The sequence below is a fragment of the Penicillium subrubescens genome (genome assembly GCF_028828155.1).
Source record: "Penicillium subrubescens strain IBT 31985 chromosome Unknown utg000005l_segment0_segment0, whole genome shotgun sequence".
In the NCBI taxonomy this organism is placed as follows: domain Eukaryota; kingdom Fungi; phylum Ascomycota; class Eurotiomycetes; order Eurotiales; family Aspergillaceae; genus Penicillium; species Penicillium subrubescens.
Genome location: NW_026643155.1, coordinates 2,146,106 through 2,165,363, shown reverse-complemented (window position 1 = coordinate 2,165,363; position 19,258 = coordinate 2,146,106). Strand labels below are relative to the sequence as shown.

General features: G+C 51.4%; 5 protein-coding genes across 5 annotated transcripts; all 5 read left to right on the top strand.

Moving 5' to 3' along the window:
* Nucleotides 1–529: 529 nt before the first annotated feature.
* Nucleotides 530–1,969, top strand: N7473_007308 (putative Golgi transport complex component Cog5; the record flags this gene model as incomplete). Its single annotated transcript, XM_057153248.1, has 1 exon — nucleotides 530–1,969. One exon carries the CDS (start codon nucleotides 530–532, stop codon nucleotides 1,967–1,969), a length of 1,440 nt encoding a protein of 479 aa, XP_057007586.1.
* Nucleotides 1,970–8,814: 6,845 nt separating this feature from the next.
* N7473_007307 (C2H2-type zinc finger protein) lies at nucleotides 8,815–10,881 on the top strand (the record flags this gene model as incomplete). Its single annotated transcript, XM_057153247.1, has 2 exons — nucleotides 8,815–10,650; nucleotides 10,708–10,881. 2 exons carry the CDS (start codon nucleotides 8,815–8,817, stop codon nucleotides 10,879–10,881), a joined length of 2,010 nt encoding a protein of 669 aa, XP_057007585.1.
* A 1,747-nt stretch (nucleotides 10,882–12,628) lies between these two features.
* N7473_007306 (uncharacterized protein) lies at nucleotides 12,629–13,382 on the top strand (the record flags this gene model as incomplete). Its single annotated transcript, XM_057153246.1, has 3 exons — nucleotides 12,629–12,740; nucleotides 12,832–12,932; nucleotides 13,137–13,382. The coding sequence occupies 3 exons, from the start codon at nucleotides 12,629–12,631 to the stop codon at nucleotides 13,380–13,382; spliced, it is 459 nt and encodes a 152-aa protein (XP_057007584.1).
* Nucleotides 13,383–14,254: 872 nt separating this feature from the next.
* Nucleotides 14,255–15,697, top strand: N7473_007305 (DNA replication factor Cdt1 C-terminal domain-containing protein; the record flags this gene model as incomplete). The annotated part of the gene is made up of 1 exon (XM_057153245.1): nucleotides 14,255–15,697. The coding sequence occupies one exon, from the start codon at nucleotides 14,255–14,257 to the stop codon at nucleotides 15,695–15,697; it is 1,443 nt and encodes a 480-aa protein (XP_057007583.1).
* A 367-nt stretch (nucleotides 15,698–16,064) lies between these two features.
* On the top strand, nucleotides 16,065–19,007 carry N7473_007304 (mismatch repair ATPase MSH2; the record flags this gene model as incomplete). Its single annotated transcript, XM_057153244.1, has 2 exons — nucleotides 16,065–16,133; nucleotides 16,209–19,007. The coding sequence occupies exons 1-2, from the start codon at nucleotides 16,110–16,112 to the stop codon at nucleotides 19,005–19,007; spliced, it is 2,823 nt and encodes a 940-aa protein (XP_057007582.1). The 5' UTR covers nucleotides 16,065–16,109.
* Nucleotides 19,008–19,258: the final 251 nt, after the last annotated feature.

Sequence of the window (19,258 nt, the reverse complement as noted above, 5' to 3'; positions counted from 1 at the left end):
CTCGGTAGGCAAAATCAAGAGAGCGACTCAAGCCGATATCATTTGATAACTACATCCACGAGTTCATACAAAATCAATGGGAGACAGTACCCGGGGCTAGGAGCTACGATAGTCAGTCAGGCCGGGTACAGACACCCGAGACGCCTTCTCGCGTACAAATTGCCTGTTCGGGAAATTTGGCAGCCTCAGGCCTATAATATACACGTGACCCTCGTTATCGGCACCATGTGGGATAATCGGCGGAGCTGGCGACAGCTGTCTTTCTCTAGGAATCACCTTGCACACTCACAATCAACTTGCTGCATCTTGCAGAACATATCAATTCACCAAGGATCGTTTGGAGATACCAAAGACTGCAACATTCACAGCTGTCAACAGACGCCGCCGACAGGCTCCACTGCACGTTACTTAATTCAAGCGTGTTTACTATCTCGAAAGCCCCAATTGGTACTCGAAATCACTTCATTCGGCAACACTCTTGACGCCATAGTGAATATCCCAGGAAACTAAAGTGTCCAGACCCCCCATCATGGCGGAAGGGGAGCCCTCGTATATCGACTATGAGGCCTTCCTAGACCCCGACTTTTCTCCGGCGAGCTTTGCCAATACTCTCGTGTTGAGCACCAACAATGCCACCGACACCCCACTCGATCTATCCACTCCACTCTCACGAGTCCTCTTCGACCTGCAAGAAATTGATACCCACATCCACACCCTTACCACAAAGTCCGCACTGCCCCTATTATCACATACACAAGGTCAGACCGAGGCTGCAGAGCGTATCCTAAAGGAGGCCGGGACACAGATCACTTCTGTGACTCAAGGATACGAGCGGTTGGAGAAGGAGGTCTTGCAGAAATGGAAGGCGGCGGACGAGGCGCGCATTGCCGCAGAGAACTCTTTGTCTACGGTCCGGCTGGCTCGGGCCGTTGGACGTTGTCTGACGCTGGGTCGGCAGCTGGAGAGTCAAGTTGGAGAAATCACAGGCAGAGGCACAGGACAGCCATCCACAACGGGGCCTGATGGAGCTCCGCCTGTGAGAGAGGGATTCCGAGCGCTAGAACGAGCAGCTTATACGATTCTGAATCTGCGCCAGATGTTCTCAGCTACGACGGAAGATGACGAGGGATATGGATTGGAGCGAGTTAAGGTGATGCGCACGTTGCGGAATGAGTTTGTGATCCCCGCCGAAAACATGGTCAAAGCAAGGGCGCAGCAGACTATCAACCGATTCTCCTTGACAAGTCCCATGGCTCCGTCCAATGGCCACGCGCCGGTTCCTTCCAGCTACAAGCAAGTCCGTGATGCGCGGGCACGCCTGGGTCCTGCTGCCGCTACTCTATATCTTCTTTCCCCCATCCCGAAGGGCGGTGCCACTGTATCCGACTACAAGCCCGAGCTACTCCTCTCGACGTTGCAGGGCTACATGCACACAGCTATTATGACCTCGGTGAACAGTCTCGCCAAATCACTCTCCCAGCTCCCCACGATGGACCGAACTCTCAACGAGGTTGCCTCACGATGCCAGGATATTGCTGCCCTGGAGTCTTTCCTCCGAAACCTCCGCGCACCAACACATCCTCTCTTAGCACCCGGCGGCCCCGGCGGACCTGGAGCCGACTCGGAGGCTGCAGCAAGTGCTAATAAGGCCAACTTGCTCCAGCCCCTCCTCAATGCCCTCGACACCTCATCGCTGCCTTCATACTACTGGCGCTCGCTCGCATCTTCCCTCACGTCACGCGTTCAAGAGATCATCAGCCGGGGTGGTGTCTCCGCGCGAACATTGCGGTCGGACCGTGATCGACTCAAGACAGAGATTAAAGAATGCGTTATGCGTGCTTCGCAGGTAACCGCAGCCAGCTTGTTGGCTGAGAAGGGCCGCTCTGGTACGGATACTGTGAGTTTGGGCAACTGGGAGCGCGAAGCGGCTGTCATGGTGGGCTCAGTTGTTGGACCACTGGGCCGGTGAAGCTGGCAAGTCGATTACGGTGCCAGTATATTCTGATGAGAATAGCAGAATTGCATGTGAGATAACTTTCAAGGCATGAAAATACAAGATACCCATTAGAAGTCATTCCAACATGGATGGCAAGGCCAATCACTAATATAAAATTCACATGATATTCGTATCAAATGAAACTTGAACTATATCTTATCTCTATACACTAATCATAGCTCACCGTCATATCTAACCAAACTCTCCCATCCTACGGTCCTTACCTTATCATCCCAATCATCTCTACCCCATGGATCAACAGCCCCAATGTCCAGGAACAATCTATCTACCAAACCCTTAAACCACCCAGGTACCAAACCCCCTCGACGACAACAACCCCGGTACAACTACCCTAAAGCACCAAACAAAGCAAATCCCGACCTTCGCAGTCCAAGCTCACGGACGGTAACACCAGGGCCAACGAAGCGCAGCACAACGCAACAAAGAAGAAAACCCAACCACGATCTAGATCAGCCACCCCACCCTCAGCCTCGAGCCGCCAATGGTCCCTGGTTCACCGGCAGGTACGGAGGACAAAGATCGGCCAAAACCTCCGGATCTCGGACAATTTACCTATGCTGTTGCAGGGGAGGGGGGTGTTGGACGAGACGAGGTCAGATGACTGCCGCACGGTGGTGGTGGGTCTAGGTGTTCGTGCGTTGTGAAGGTGGCTGGATGGGCGGTTGGATTCGGATGGTCTTGCCTTGCGTTGCTTTGAGGCGTACAGGGCTAGGCTCCCGTGAAAATGGAGAGATGCGGAGGGTTGAAGGTGAAAGGGGTTTGAGGGTAAGGTAAGGAAGGTTGTTATGTTTCTTTGTGTTGCGGGTTGGGCCTTGTTCGGCCGTCTGAAATCACATGTGGGTTGGATGGCTGAATGCATGTGCATGTATCTGGATTCAGGCGGTTACAGTTGTATTATGGAGTACTGTAGGGTGAGGTACCGTGGGGTTCCATAAGTTTAGACCCCCGACATCTTTTGAAAATCATATTTGCAGTCACGATTGGAACGATAGACTAAAAGATGATACCTCAGCTATCAAGAAAGAAGAATGAAATGACCTTTCAAAAGTCCTTTCCAAAAATCAAAACCGGAAGCATATTGTTGGGTGGTTTCTCTGGTTTCTCGGCTCAGACTTTTGAACTACCACTGTACATATTCTTAATACATATACGAGGGATGATCTTATCAATTCTTATCAGATTAGGTTTGGATTATTATGTCTGCTATATCAGTTTGTTGATAGTAACTGGAGGTTGGTTATAGAACTACCTATATCGGAATAGTTCGGGGTCATTTCGGTCGGCGATGTCCCGACGTAACAGCCTCATCTTTTCCAAATATAAATATCATATACCTAATATACTATATCCCATGCCCCATATACCTACCTAGCATATAAACTAACCACAACAGAACAACACAAAAGCTGACAATCCAGTTATACAATTCTATTTGCTAATCCCACCGAAATCTCGTCATCTCTAAGCCCCAGCTGAACCATGTACCTAATTATCCCACCCTCTCAAACATATCCTGTACGATGAGGCGATGAAGACATACGTGGCCGGGGCTTCCAGGCACGCCCGCCTTTCTTACGACGCCCGCGCCCCCCACCACCTCCATCAGGTACATGTACATGGATACACCCGGCAGACCATGCAGAGCGCGTGTGATTGGCCTCGTGGCACGAATATATTTTCAAGAAATGCAGGACCTATCATCTGTGCTTTCTGTGCGGTACAAGAAGGTGAGACCTATGAAGAAGACGGGGGTGGATGGGAGGCGCTGGCTTGACCGCTTCAAAGGCAAATGGATGTGGAACTGGGGGCGAAATGCGAAACGCAGGAGTAGAAAACTAGGTATGAGAAAAAAAAAAAAAAAAAAACTAGATTCAATATACAAGAAACAAGAATGATGAACGAAACAAATGATGGTACGTATTGGGGTTCGTTGAGCCGAGATGAGATGTGCGGGGAAGAAGTCGATTTTGTTGGATAGAACCATATTAACTACCCTCCATGTTGTAAAATGAAGTCGAGATGAAGTATGGAATTTGTACGGACTCCATTCAGATTCTGTAGTGTAGTTACAGTAGTCGAGTAATGAGTCAAACTAGATCCGGCCAGTTGGAGTGGACTGTCGAGTCAACGACGTCAGAGAGGAGGGGTTGATTAACGATTTCCCCCTCCCCGCCGATCCAGCCCATAATTCAGGCTGATCGAAGGATTCAGTTATCGATAAGCCCTGCAGGTACCTGGCGCTACTTGGAGTCGTTGACTGGTGCTCTTGGTGCCTCGCGGTGTTGCCGACCCTGCGGTGGCGTGCAGATGGGGTTATCTTCGGGCATACATTCATATTTGAAGTGGATTATAGAGGGGGGTAGGTGGGTAGATACGGAGTATATTTTGATTCTCTGAGGCTACAAATAATGTATAAATGAGTATCGAAGTACTTACTTTGTACTCCATACCGGAAGTGCGGAGTACAGTACCCATCAGGTACCGGGCCCTTACAGCCCAGCCCCCTCGTCCGTCGGCTTACGTATACTTTTTACGGACACCACCCCCAATCAACGGTTGTCACAAGGAGTACGCGGGGAGAGGATCTCCTTGCTCCACTATAACGAAGAAAGCTCAATGGTGGCCTGGCGGTCATCATCTCCGTCTTTTCGTACAAGACAGGGCCACATACCCGCCTCTTTCTCCAATCCCTTGACACGATGTCCAGCAAAGTCACGATTTGTCGTGGGGGTGGGTATATAGTCAGGAATTAAAGAGGGGCAAACGGTCGATCAGCGGCCCGGAGATATCAGCCACCAACTCAGGGCCCTTGTGTGTCCGGGGATCATTCCAGCGGACTGGGTATTGGGGAAGAAATAGATGGATTGATGGAAAGATGAAACGACCACTTGCCAACCAGCGATATTATTTGGAACTACAGTATTAGCTTGGAATCGAGCAACTCCTGACGGGACGGGTATTGAGTGCATTATTGCAACAGGCTTGCTGGAAAATGAAGCACATCATTCACATCACTAGTGGCGTCACGAAAAATCATGGGCTAGCAAGTTACAGTAGACCCAAGATGTCGGCGCTGAATCTACATACCTAACCCATACTAACTGTGTACCTCGAAGTTTAGTCCAGACATAATAACAGGTGCTGCTGCCCGGCAACGGATATCAGCAGATCAAGAAAGCAATAATAACGAGCAAGGTTCGAAGCATATTAAAGTACTCACGTACCGTGGAAGATAGCAATACAAGCCATCATCATGCGAGCCTCTCCCCTCTCTAGACGACTCCGCTCGCCGATCATCGATATCATAATCCTGCCGTTTGCAGGAGTCGCAGACCCCAGTCGAGAGAGTCGAGACTACTGGAGCGGGGAAGAGAGACAGACAGGGAGGGGTTGGTTGATGGAGATTGGAGACTGGTGGTTGGTTGATGGAAACATGGCTGGGGGGGGGGGGGAAGAATGAAAGTATATTATTGGGGACGAGGGCCAAGGTTAGTGGGGGAGGCGAGAAGCTCAGACGCAGGCACGGAGATCCGCTCAACGGGCGAGTCGGTGGGCACCGGGCCCTGAAGGTTTTTCGGATGGATGGAGAGGGTTATAATCTGGAAAGTGTATCACCGGTGGAAGCTGGGGAGCTTTGGGTTTTTGGGCCGAACGCGGGGTTTTGAAGAGTTGAGTGTAAGTGTAAAATGTAGAGTAGTTGCGAGTGGAGAGATCGAGATCGTTGACTAGGTGGGAACCTTGCTAGGAGGTCATGTTACCTACTGAAGGATTTGATAGTTTATGAAGCAAAGCAAAATACTTTGTAGTAGAAAACATTCAATAATCCATCTTATGATAAGCAAGCATGAGAAAAAAGTACCAAACGAAACAGGTATGTAGTAGATAGTAGATAGTAGATATAGCCAGATTGTGAACATCTTCTTATCGGCTATCAAGATGATGATGAAAGTCCAATGAAAGCACAAAGCTCTGTATCCAGCCGCATTTCCACCATATACTCGAGATGCCGTACTATCATGTACCGAATACAATGTATACATCGAGCCTCTGGCCCGGGGTCCATGCCAGATCGTACCTCCCGCCGCATGCCGAACGGGCTCGAGCGAACCGGTGTTACTGGCGTACAAGAAGCCAGCACTGACGGCCTTGCACCGGCAGTGCTGTGACTGCTGTCAGTGCTCTCGACCAGGGGGAGGGGAAGGGGCTTGTTAGAGCGGAGATTTTTCACTTCGTATCAGGGCGGACCATTCGGAATTGACCCCTACCGCGTAACCATCCCAAAGTCTGTCCAGAAAGTCTGGAGAGTATGACGAAGGGGGACTGAAATGAGAGCATGAGGCGAGTTTCTGTTCTTGACTTTAGAACATCATCATATTCCCCAAGGACAGATTTCTGGTAGTTTTTGTATATATGCTGATTCTTGTTACTCCCCGCCTCCCGTAGGATAATGGTAGATAGAGATATATGATACATCCACTTCCACGCCGTCAATGCAAGGGGTTCGCATGGTAGGGAAGAAGAAAAAAAGAAACCAAAAAAAGAAATACCCTCGAACCAGTCTCGTTACTCTCGTAATGCTGTAAGAAGTGAGTGGGGAACCTAGACAAACGGTCTCGAGTCTCGACCGATCTGCTTTTCTCCTCGTACCAAACTGCCCGAAGGCCCTTGGCGGGGCCCTGGAGCCGGTGGATTCGGTGGGTTCATCCCAGGGTCTTTGGGTCTTTCGGAGAGGAGAACGTCAAAGACTACGACTTCCGTAGGATATTGTGAATTAAGACTGGTTCCCGGCAGCTCGGGGATTGGTCCCTCCCTTCGTACCCGTGGGACTGAACAAACGATGACCAGACATCAAGGGACCTTGATGACTGGTTGAACTGGTTGGACTGGGGGCCCTATGAATCATTCATCTGGTGCCTGGTGCCTTTTACCTTCGGACCTTGGTGGAAGCAAGACAGTGGTCGAGATTCGTTTGGGACCATTTGCTCGTGCCGCTCTTGGCCTAGCGTTCCTGGGAGATCGAGATGGAAGTGTACAACCGAGAATGCGAATGGAAAGGAATATGAATTAGAGGAAGGAATCTGATATAGGAGGGGTTTTCCAGCCGAGTAGAGAGGGTCTGGAACAATAGTCTGCCCTGGAAACGAAGGGTTTATAGTTGCAAGAGTCGTGTGTATGTTGCAAGTCACATCGTCGTCGATCTGGTGAAACGATGATTTGCATCGGTAGGCCCGGAAGAGGCCAATCCAGTTAGGGAGCTGTCCTGTCTGGTCTCTTGTTTCCCCTGGGATCTTCCATCTGGAGAGGGGGGCGTAAGCTGAGAGGGCCTCGTTCTCATAGATGATAGGTGGTGTTCATAGTGTGTCCATCATGAAGTGTCCATAGTAGTTGTCCCATCGAGAGTATTATTCGGTACTCGAAACTATGAATGTGGATGACCATTTGGCCCTTTTTGCCCCTCGCTTCCCGATAAGCCTCGTTCTCATCGTCACCACTGGTCTTCGATGCGGATGTTCCTTTTTTTCTGGACTTTGCCTTCAGACTCTTTTTACTCTCTCCCTTCACCCCGTTTCCTCTTGTCACTTTTTTTTTTCTTTTTTATTCTTTCCCCTTTCCCCTGTCCCCTGTGTATACGATCTCTCCCTCTCATACTCATACCTCGTCTATACTTCCCCCTCCTCTGTGCTTATTCGTCCGATATACTACATCATACATCATCTCCATCTATATATACACATCTCGTCCCAAACGATTTAATCCTGACCCCGGCTGGTCGGATCTGACGTTCCCTTGGATCACGTTTCTTTTCTCTCTATCTCATCTATCAACTACTATCGACTATCCATCGTCTATCAGACCTATCTACCCAACTGACCTGGTCTCGATCTTCTATTCTTATATATCAGATCGGCTCTACTCTCCCCCCCTCTCTCGTGTCTCGGCAGCCCGCCCAGGAACAACCTGAAACATCTACCCTCCTCCGAATTCTCCACCAGCCGTCAGCCTTTCCCATCTTGCCTTCCCAGCCCTCATCCCCATCCCCATCCTATCTCATCCCATCCATCTTTCTCCTCCTCCTCCGGCCGATCCCCAGGTTACAGTTCTTCGCCCGGGTCTCCCCTCAGAGATGCTCGCGATCGGCTAACTATCCTTCCCTTTTTCTTCTCGTCCCTCTTCCTTCTCCCCTTCTCATATTTCCCCTGCACAACTCCTTGCGTCGTTTCGACGAAATCCGGTTGTGCATTCCATCCTCCGACCCTCCTTCCCACCACCCCACCCTTTCGCTTCTTCGTTGCCGCCATCTTCCCCTCCTCGCCTTTCCCCTCCTCGGTTGTGAAAGAGAGAGAGAGAGAGAGAGAGAGAGAGAGCTGTGGTCCCGAGATCCAGTAAAGCGCCACAGCCTCTAAACCAAATCGTACGTGTCGAAAAACCTTCCGCCTCTTGAATTTACCCTACATTCTTCTCCTCTTGACTTCCTCTCAAAATCTTTCTTCTCTTTTTTTAATCTTGTAGTGGTCCGGACTAAAAAAAATTTCTTGCGCAAATGTTTACAGTGAGCGTTGCCTTCAGACTCCGCGTCTTCTCTTCTCTCTGCCCTCCTGCTCCGGTGTAGCACTGCGGCTCTTACGATACGATCGAGACCAATAGACTCCTCCCCGCTGGATTCCGGGGTCAATACTAGTGACGTGGATCGGGTTGCCAGCTTTGCGACCGCGGTTATCGCCTCTGACCTTATTTTTCCCCTCCGAAGCGACCAACCTTGACATCACCCGCCTCCACCAGATTACGTCGCCCCCATCATGGCTTCTTTCCTTCCCGTCAACACCTCGGCCGCGACCGATGACCACGCCATGGACGGTGCGACCACCCCCCGTGCGATTCCCAACGGTGTGTCGGCCTCCTCAGATCGATCCTCCCCGACGGACCAACCCCCGGATGTCGTTGCAGAGTCAAGTCGAGCCGATGGCCCTACACGAGCGGGACACTCAAGAACAGCCTCGACCATATCAGATGATGCGATGAATGTGGACTCGGACGGAGAACGTGATGGATCAGACCAAGAGACCGAAGCGGGCGGTGCGCCCCCATCGAAAAAGAAGAAGGGACAGCGGTTCTTCTGCACGGATTTCCCTCCTTGCAACCTCAGTTTCACACGCAGCGAGCATTTGGCTCGACATATTCGAAAGCATACGGGCGAGAGACCCTTTCAATGTCACTGCTCCCGACGATTCTCGCGTCTGGATAATTTACGACAACATGCGCAGACGGTGCACGTCAATGAAGAGATCCCCGGTGACTCGTTGGCGGCCACGGGCACTCGGTTCCAACGCCAAGTGCGGACGGATCGAGTGCGCCCGACTGGCCGGGCTCGTGCTGGGACTGGAGGTAGCCAGGGTGCCCACAGCCGTGGTCATAGCAGGAACTTGTCGACTTCCAGCATCGCATCTACGGCATCCACATTTAGCCAACCCCCGGAGCTTCGGCGACGACCCCCGCCGTTGATCATGGCCAACGACCCTACCAGCCGGGCACGCCTAGGACTGGATCCGATGGGAGAGCCTCCGAGTACGCCACCAGGCCAAATTCGTGGCATTCCAGGTCCCTCAGCCGGCGGGTCGCCTTATACTCCGTCCAACGTTTACCCTGGTGGCCCGACTGCCAGCCCCCAATATACTTCTCCCATGTCTAACGGAGCGCATAACTTCTGGGAGGGCAAGACCGCTGCTCGCCGACTGTCTGTTCCTACCAGCAGTAACCCATTCCTCGCACAACATGGTGGCGCATATCCTCCGCCATATGGCTCACCCGCCGGTCTTCCCTACGCGAATGCCGCTGGTGTCTTTGCGAGCCCAACTAGCACAAACTATCCTGCGTCTCGGGATGAGAGCACCCTTACTGCCGCCGAGGCAGAGATGCGGAGGCGAACATGGCATCCATCGACATATCCCACATTTAGCCGGCCATCTACAAGTGGCTTGAGTCAGTATCATACACCCGATACTGTCCAGGGACCTCCTTTGATGGGTGGACCCAACGCTGCAGACCAACCGCCACGGCTGCCTGGAATCGAGAGCTTCGACAAAGTCGTGTCTCAGCACCGACCATTGACCCCGCCCACCCGTAAAGCGAGTCCGATGCAGATTGATAGCCAACACCGAGCTCATCCACCTCCTAACCATAACTTCGGCTCTGGCTACAACTACGGAGCTCCATCAGTGCGTCCAGCACCTCCAATGTCCGGTCCTGGCCACCGTCGCGGCCATGTGTCGTGGGACATGTCCTTGCATCACAATCTCACCGGGCTCGAAATTCGAGACCGACGAGCCTCTCGGGATGCAAGCCAGTGGAGCCAGCAAACCATTGCCGAGCTTCAGAACGTGTCTTCCCGCCCTTCGTCCTCATATCAGCCAGTATTTCCACCCACCGTTGAGCGTAGTCCAGAAGAGCATCGGGGTCATTCATCGAATCTGTCAACGAGTAGTCGTCCAGCGCAGACATCTCCCGAAGACTCGAGCAGCAGCGAGGGGGTTCACACTCCGTCTACGACCTCGGTCGAGTACCACCCAGCCATTGTGCACAGCAGCGGATATATCGAATCGCACGATTCGCCGTTGCCATCCGATCACCCTCAACCGGTAGGACCCCCTCCTTCGAACGGACGGCACGCGACCCGGATACTAATGCCGTCATAGATCTGTGTCCGACAAGCCTCTCACGCCGACGGCTACCCGGGCCACACCGAGCAAGAGCCCCGATCAGATATGTACTCGGACTCCTCTGCACGAGACAACGGGATGGGCCGGCTCGAGGCCTTGGTTGCCGTCGCAACGAGTGAGAATAAAGGTGCCGCCAGATTGTTCTTGTAAAAATTGATATTCGACATACCGGGAGATCGATATATACTCGCCTATAATACCTACTACCTTTTTAACTCAACCCTTTTCATCCACAGTCATTCTCCTCTACGAGAATGGCCTCTCCCGGCTTTGTGGATCCGGACCTCACCTCGACACCACCCTACTCAACATTCGTTCCCGAACCCAATGCTCATCCATTGTGAGATAATCTTTCCATTTATCATCTGGGAAAATGGGCGGCGCCTCTCATCGAGGCCCGCTCGCCCTTGACGAAGTAACGACTTTGATGAATTTATACATGAAACTGGATCTTCTCCCTCTCATTTATCTGATCTGATTTACTCTGCGTTCTTCTTTTTTTGTTTCTACTTGGGAGTCTCGTGTCTGATCTTTCAGAGTTCCCGAACTCTCCGCTGCATGTCCTGGCGTTTCGAGCAGGAGCCGTATGGATGGCCTCGTGTGTGCATGCGATACCCACCTCGATCAATTGGTTTGGTGTCTTGTTCTCCACCCCCCATCCCATTCCCCCCCTCCTCCTCTACCCAATCTCCCTCTTTCCTCTATCTCTTTTGGTTGTGGTGCGGCTTCCGATTATTCGAGCTGACTTCCGCTTCTCCTATCTCCCTCTCTCACTCTTTCCGATGCCCGATGGTGTTCATGCAATTTGGTTTTTATGTGGTGGTGGTTTCTCATATAGTTTCTGCTTTTGTCTTATTATACTCAACTTTTTTTTCCATCTGGTGGAATTCATCATGTCAATGTTTTTATGTCGTCTACGGCCGTTGTTAGGATCGTTATGATGTTAGGTTTTTTGGACCTTGATATGATTGCAAATGCCAATTTTTGAAGAACAACAATCCATTTCCTTTACTTGAGGAGTTGCTGTATAGTAGGAGAAAACGTCAAAATTAGAATCGCTAGGAAAAGGTCTAGATTGTGCAGCACTTCTGCGTGATGTAGCAAAGCATGGGATTGCCTGAGCTCCCGGCATGACGTCTACCCCGCACGAACGAGGATCCCCCGATTGATTGATTTATTCCCTTGTTCCTTCGTTCACCAGATAGAGGGTACTTGGATTATTCTAAGTACTGTATTATTGAGACTACTATATCCAAGATTGAACATCTGCCTCTCGCCAAAAAGGCAATCATTGCTCGTAACCTTCGAAATGTGCAGTTCAATATCGGAACCACATGCGGCAATGACTTGCTGGTGACGTCGTCCGGGTGCATTGAGGTGGACCCGCCTAGCGCCGAGCTAATAAGATGACCCCGGTTTTGGCTCAAAGGTAGGAGAAGAATACATATGTACTGTAAATCAAAGGACACCAGAGAAGAAAGGGAAGAGGGATGATAGAATAGACCAGTTCAATACGAAGCCATGTCTTGTTCTATAAGCTTGTCCACCAGCTATAACTACAAAATGATATAAAACTCGAACTCTTATGAACCAACACAATATGAAGCACGAACCACCTTCCCCTCAAGGTGTAATAATTAATGTAACGGCAACAGCATGCAGGGCCGAATTTGCCAATTTGCCAACGGGGAACCGGGACAGACGTCATCGTCCGGTGACAGGGAAACCCGCCCAGTTCTGAACCATCAAGCTCAGTTTCTCCCCAGACACTTCTTCAACTTCTTTAAATACTCTTGATCCCCTCGAATTTAGTCCAGAGCTTCGTACCTGGATATCTCGACTCTACTTTCGAATCCGAATCTTCCTCCTCACACAAACACCACTCTACACAGACATCATGTCCAAGAACCGAACGGGCCTGTATTTGGGTCTGGCTGTGGCCGGCGCTGGCGGATACTATCTGTATCGTGCGGGCGGAGATGTCAAGGGTGCGAAGCAGGAGATGAAGAGTATGTTTCATCTTTTCCTTGAGAGGATGTTGCTATGCATTCCCTTACTTGTTTCATATGGGAATTGCTGACTTGTTTCTGTTTCTTACAGTTGACGCCGACAAGGCGCGCGAGAAGCTCCCCCGTGGTAAAAATGCGGAGAAGTTCGGCGAGAGTGTTGGCAAGGAAGCTGGTTCTAATATCGATGAAGCTGTATGCATACTATTCTCCCTTGCGCTGTGCCTTTTTCCTATCTCCCCATTATGCTTTTGCGTTGCAACAGCCTGGCCACTTGGATATACTACCAGCCACTGTGGCCACTGCCTCCCTCTATCCCATCCCATCCCATCCCATCCCATCCTGTCTCATATCTGATCTCAACTGGAGAAAAACAACCTCACTAACTCTCCTTCCCAGATCGACAACGCCCGCTCCAAGGCCAAGCTAGACGAGCGCATCCCCGCCCTCATCGACAACGGCAAGCAGCAGCTGGAAGATGGCCGAAAGCACCTGGAAGATGGCAAGAAGCAACTCGATGGGTTCCGCAAGGAAGCGCGGGATCAGTTCAATGCTACTGTGGACAAGGTCGATCGTACGGTGGAGGAGAAGGCGGCTGAGGCCAAGGGGACTGTTTCTGGGTGGTTTGGGGGTGGTAAGAAATAGATGATGATTATAGTGATCAATGAGGCTCTACTTGGATTTTCGATGGACTGGGGGGCTTCAGTAATTGAGATTGAGATTAAGATTGATGATCAATGCCGGATGAGGGCTTCTGTTCGTCGAGGATAGGAATTCGATTATGAGATAATGAAATTATTGGTTTGCAGATGCAAATACTGTACATATCGTAGGTTTGTAGGTATTATTGTTGTGGTTTTTATCAGATCTTCGAGTTCTTCTTCAGGAACCGAGGGTCCAAAATTGTGAGGGATTACAATCGCTAGTCCGCGTGCCCCTGTGGACATCTTGCTTGCATGTTCGGAGCATTGTTCCTCTACAGGCCCGTCTGGCCCCGACGCAGCATTCTCATGCCAGGGGATTATTACCACAGTGACGAGAATACCAACCCCACAGTCTCATGGTCATCTCGTCCATCTAATTTTTTTTTCTTAAATAATGCTTGAGAACCTCTACTTCTGTGATGCTCCAGAATTAGTGCCCGTGCAGTCAATTTTTATCATCTTGTGGTGGTATCAGCGGTACTCCTTCGTGAAACTCGGACGCGTCAATTAAACCCGAAACAGTTTAACGTCTCCGTCTCCACACGCGCCTCGACGCGTCGAGCCTTTTCGCGCCCTGTTTTTCCCTCTTCAGTGCTAAGTGCTACATCTGCTCCTTAAACACTGCACTCCCTCCCTTCTCTCCTCTCCATCCTCTCCATCATCCCCACCTTCCACCTCTTACTACCCTTTTAACTCTCTAATACTCGGCATCTCTTACTCTGATTATATCTTCAGTTGCATTTATCGGTCGCGATTCCCTCAGCATCCCCCTGAACCCGTCGCTCCCGCCCAACGGGAAAATTCGCAGCCGCGATGCCGCGCACCGCCAGACAGAGCGCCCTGCTCCAAAGTCAACCAGCGATTCAGAGCTTTGGCCGGGCAACCAAGGCTGGTGTGACGCCGTCATTGCCTGCGAAGAAGACTGCTTCTCTACCCGTTTCCCCGTCGAAGAAAAGGAAGTTGCAGGAGCTCGAAAATGTGGACTGTGCCGGTCGGCAATCCCTCGACGAAGAGGCCAACACGCCTTCCAAGACTTTAAAAATTAGTCAATTGTCGGTTTCTTCCCCGCGCAGTGGTCATTATGCCTCGCCGAAGCGAACCCCGAGTCGTCGGACTCGTGTTTCGACTGTCGCTGTCGCCAATATCCCCGAAGTTCCCGACACCCCCTCGAAGCAACGCACCATCAACTTTGAGAAGGTCATTCCCGAGCCGAAACTTGCGCCACAAGCACCCTGTGTCAATGATTTCTTGGGTCTTCATTATGCTTTCGTTCAGGCTCTTTCCATTCACATGGCTCATAATGGTCCCATTTCCCCGGCTGATTTCCGCGAGCTCCTTCCCAGCGTGACCAGGATCTGGAAAAAGCGCAAGGTGCAGCCCAAGGATCTCCAACGCTTATTGTGGGTCTGGGACCACAGCTTGAAGGCCAAGGATGTCTCCTATCGTCTGGCAAATTACGGCCTGGGCAAGGTGTGTCTGGAAAGGACTGTGCAGATCGATCAACAGCCCCCTGCCTTGCAGGATGCATTCGAACAGGCCTTGGATCTGCTTTGGGAACAGACGGAACCCTCGCTCGAAATTGCCAAGGAGGAGGATCGTCCGGCACTTTTCCTCGAGTCTCTCGGCCTTGCGCCTATTCACGAATCCCTCACGCCATTCACCGCATTCAAGAAGGGTCAACAGCGTCTGCAGGATTTGAGATCTGGCGTGATTCGCATGAAGACCGAGAAATTGCGCGCAGAGGCAGAAATTGGAGAGTCCAAGCCTCTGGCTCCTGCGATCAACCGTCGACAAAGTCTTCTCGATCGCATTAAGAATAAGGAGCTGCGCCAGTCCAAGCTGCCCCCTCCGCCAACCAAGAAGGAGGTGACCCGTCGAGCGGCTGCTGATCGTGTCGAGGAAGTTGCCGGAATTCTGGCTCTTTTGCGTCCCGCGGCCTATGTGGGCACTGGTATCAAGGCCATGTTCGCTAGCCAGCGCAAGCCTTTCAATATGGACACGATGGTCGACCATGTTCGTGATTCTGTTCGGATTCCGATCCCTCGGGATGAAGTCGAAGCGTGCCTTGAGATTCTGGCTGATCCTCGTGTGGCCGGTCACTGGGTGACTATGGTTACGGTGAAGGATATCCGCTCGGTGGTCCTCAAGTCCTGCAAGGACATTGCGGTCAACCAGCTTGGAGCAAAGGTCGCTCAGTTGAAGGCCGAGTGGGAGAAGCCCCAGGCCTGTGTGTCGAGTCCCTTGTTGAAGATCTGAAGGACTCACGGTGGATTTTGTTTTGAAAATTTTGTTGTATACCTCGCATCCGCGGAGCCGGTCTTGCTCGCGATCTTGCATTGAAGCGTTGTTCTGATACCCTGTACTTTGTGGACCTCATGTCTGTTAGCATACATTTTACCATCATACCCATTACCTCGAGAATAAATCTTAATTACACTCATCATATCAATGACCTTGTCCTTCTAGTTCATAGCTTAATAATACAAGTACTTTCCAAGCAGTCCTGCGCAGGTATTACTGAGAGACCCAAAAGTGATAGACCACTTAACGCGCGACGCGTGCCACGTGACCGCGTCCGCCCAAAACGCGTCTCGAGCTCACACCAATTGCCGTGACACCATCAAGCTCGGCGACTGTCCAAACAATCAGTTGCAGAATCACCGACAAGATGTCATCTCGACCAGATTTGAAGGTATGTCCCGATACTTCCATAATCTAATATTCCCGCAGAAAAAAGTAACTAACCGATGACCCTGAACCTAACCAGGTTGACGACGAAGTCGGTTTCATCCGCTTCTACCGCTCCCTCCCCGAAGCCGACAACAATGAGACCATCCGAGTCTTTGATCGAGGCGATTGGTACTCATCACACGGTGCCGACGCCGAGTTCATCGCCCGTACCGTCTATAAAACCACCTCCGTCCTTCGAAACCTAGGCCGCAGCGAGACCAGCGGCCTGCCATCCGTCACTATGAGCGTGACCGTGTTCCGCAATTTCCTCCGCGAGGCGCTCTTCCGGCTCAACAAGCGCGTCGAGATCTGGGTGTCGGGCGGTACGGGCAAGGGAAATTGGAAGCTGGGCAAGCAAGCTAGTCCCGGTAACCTGCAAGACGTGGAAGATGAGCTCGGCAGCGTTGGTGCTATGTCCATGGATTCAGCGCCTATCATTCTCGCTGTGAAGATTTCCGCGCGTGCATCGGAGGCTAGGAACGTCGGTGTGTGTTTTGCGGATGCGAGTGTGCGTGAGCTCGGTGTGAGCGAATTCCTTGATAACGATATCTACTCCAACTTCGAGTCTCTGGTTATTCAACTCGGCGTGAAGGAGTGTCTGGTGGTTATGGATTCTGCTGGGAAGGATGTTGAACTTGCCAAGATTCGGGCCATTGCTGATAGCTGTGGTATTGCCATCTCCGAGCGGCCGGCGGCGGACTATGGTGTGCGTGATATCGAGCAGGATCTCACCCGGCTGCTTCGTGATGAACGATCTGCGGGTACCCTGCCACAGACGGAATTGAAGCTTGCTATGGGATCTGCGTCTGCGTTGATCAAGTACCTTGGCGTGATGACCGATCCGACCAATTTCGGCCAGTACCAGCTTTATCAGCATGATTTGTCGCAGTATATGAAGCTGGATGCGTCTGCGCTGCGTGCTTTGAATCTTATGCCTGGTCCGCGCGACGGATCGAAGAGTATGAGCCTGTTTGGTCTGTTGAACCATTGCAAGACGCCTGTCGGAAGTAGGCTGCTGTCGCAGTGGTTGAAGCAACCGTTGATGGATCTTGCTGCCATTGAGCAGCGGCAGCAACTGGTAGAGGCCTTTGTGGTCAATACCGAGCTGCGTCAGACGATGCAGGAGGAGCATCTGCGTGCTATTCCCGATCTTTACCGTCTTGCCAAGCGTTTCCAGCGGAAGCAAGCTAATTTGGAGGACGTTGTCCGAGTGTACCAAGTGGCTATCCGGCTTCCTGGGTTCGTCAGGGCTCTGGAGGATGTTATGGACGAACAATATCAGACGCCTTTGGATACGGAGTATACGTCTAAGCTGCGTGGTCACTCGGATAGCTTGGCCAGGTTGGAGGAGATGGTGGAGACTACAGTTGACCTCGCTGCGCTCGATAACCATGAATTTATCATAAAGCCAGAGTTTGACGAGGGACTTCGTGTTATTCGGAAGAAGCTGGACAAGGTTCGGTACGACATGGATATGGAGCACCGACGGGTCGCGAAGGATCTCAACCAGGAAATGGAGAAGAAGCTCTTCATGGAGAATCACCGTGTCCATGGCTGGTGTTTCCGTCTGACCCGCACGGAAGCAGGTTGCATTCGCAACAAGAAGGGATACCAGGAGTGCTCGACGCAGAAGAACGGCGTCTACTTTACTACCTCGACGATGCAATCTCTCCGCCGGGAGCATGACCAGCTCTCTTCCAACTACAACCGAACCCAGACTGGTCTCGTCAATGAAGTTGTCAACGTCGCTGCTTCCTATTGCCCCGTTTTGGAACAGCTTGCTGGTGTTCTAGCACACCTCGATGTTATCGTGGCCTTCGCACATGCAGCAGTCCATGCACCTGCAGGATACGTTCGTCCTAAGATGCACCCTCGAGGCACGGGTAACACCGTTCTCAAGGAAGCCCGTCACCCATGCATGGAAATGCAAGATGACATTTCCTTCATCACTAATGATGTCTCTCTGATCCGTGACGAATCCTCCTTCCTCATTATCACCGGTCCCAACATGGGCGGTAAATCTACGTACATCCGCCAAATCGGTGTTATCGCGCTCATGGCCCAGACTGGCTGCTTCGTGCCCTGCACCGAAGCAGAGCTGACAATCTTCGATTGCATCCTTGCCCGAGTCGGTGCTAGTGACTCCCAGCTCAAGGGTGTGTCCACTTTCATGGCGGAGATGCTCGAGACGGCCAACATTCTCAAGTCTGCTACCTCGGAATCTTTGATTATCATCGACGAGCTCGGTCGTGGAACTAGTACCTACGATGGGTTCGGCCTGGCCTGGGCTATCTCCGAGCACATCGTCACCGAAATCCGTTGCTTCGGTCTCTTCGCAACCCATTTCCACGAGTTGACCGCATTGGCGGAACGGTACCAAAAGGCTGTGAAGAACCTCCACGTGGTGGCATTCATCGGCGACGGAACCAAAGGCGATGTTGATGACGGCGCCGAAAAGAAGAAGCGCCAAGTCACATTGCTGTACCGTGTCGAACCAGGCATCTGCGATCAATCATTCGGTATCCACGTTGCCGAGCTCGTTCGATTCCCCGAAAAGGTTGTCAACATGGCCCGCCAAAAGGCCGAGGAATTGGAAGATTTTTCAACTGCTGAGAGTTCAGAGCAGCAGCAGTCTACTCCCTCATTGGATAAGTACTCCCATGAAGAGGTGGAGGAAGGTAATGCCCTTCTCAAGGAGATGTTGTTGAAGTGGAAGGCCGAGATTGAGGGTAAAGACCTTTCGTCGGAGCAGAAGCGCCAGATCATGCGCGATCTTGTCAAGGGTGATGAGAAGTTGCAGGCGAATAAGGTGTTCCAAGGTATCAAGGCTCTTTAGGGATATGAATAAGTAATTGATGTGGGCTGAAGTTTTTGTATGGAGTTTGGTGTATGGGATTGGGGACCTCAGGGAAATGCATTTGACGAGGACTTGTTTAAAATAGTTTTCGGGACCTATTGTCTTATCTATACTTGAAATCAATCGATGCAGAATAAACAAGTGATCACTTGCTAATTATCCTAATGTCTTCAACAACTACAGTTGGTAGCTAGATGTAGATCAGGGACAGTCACGTGGGTTAACCTTAC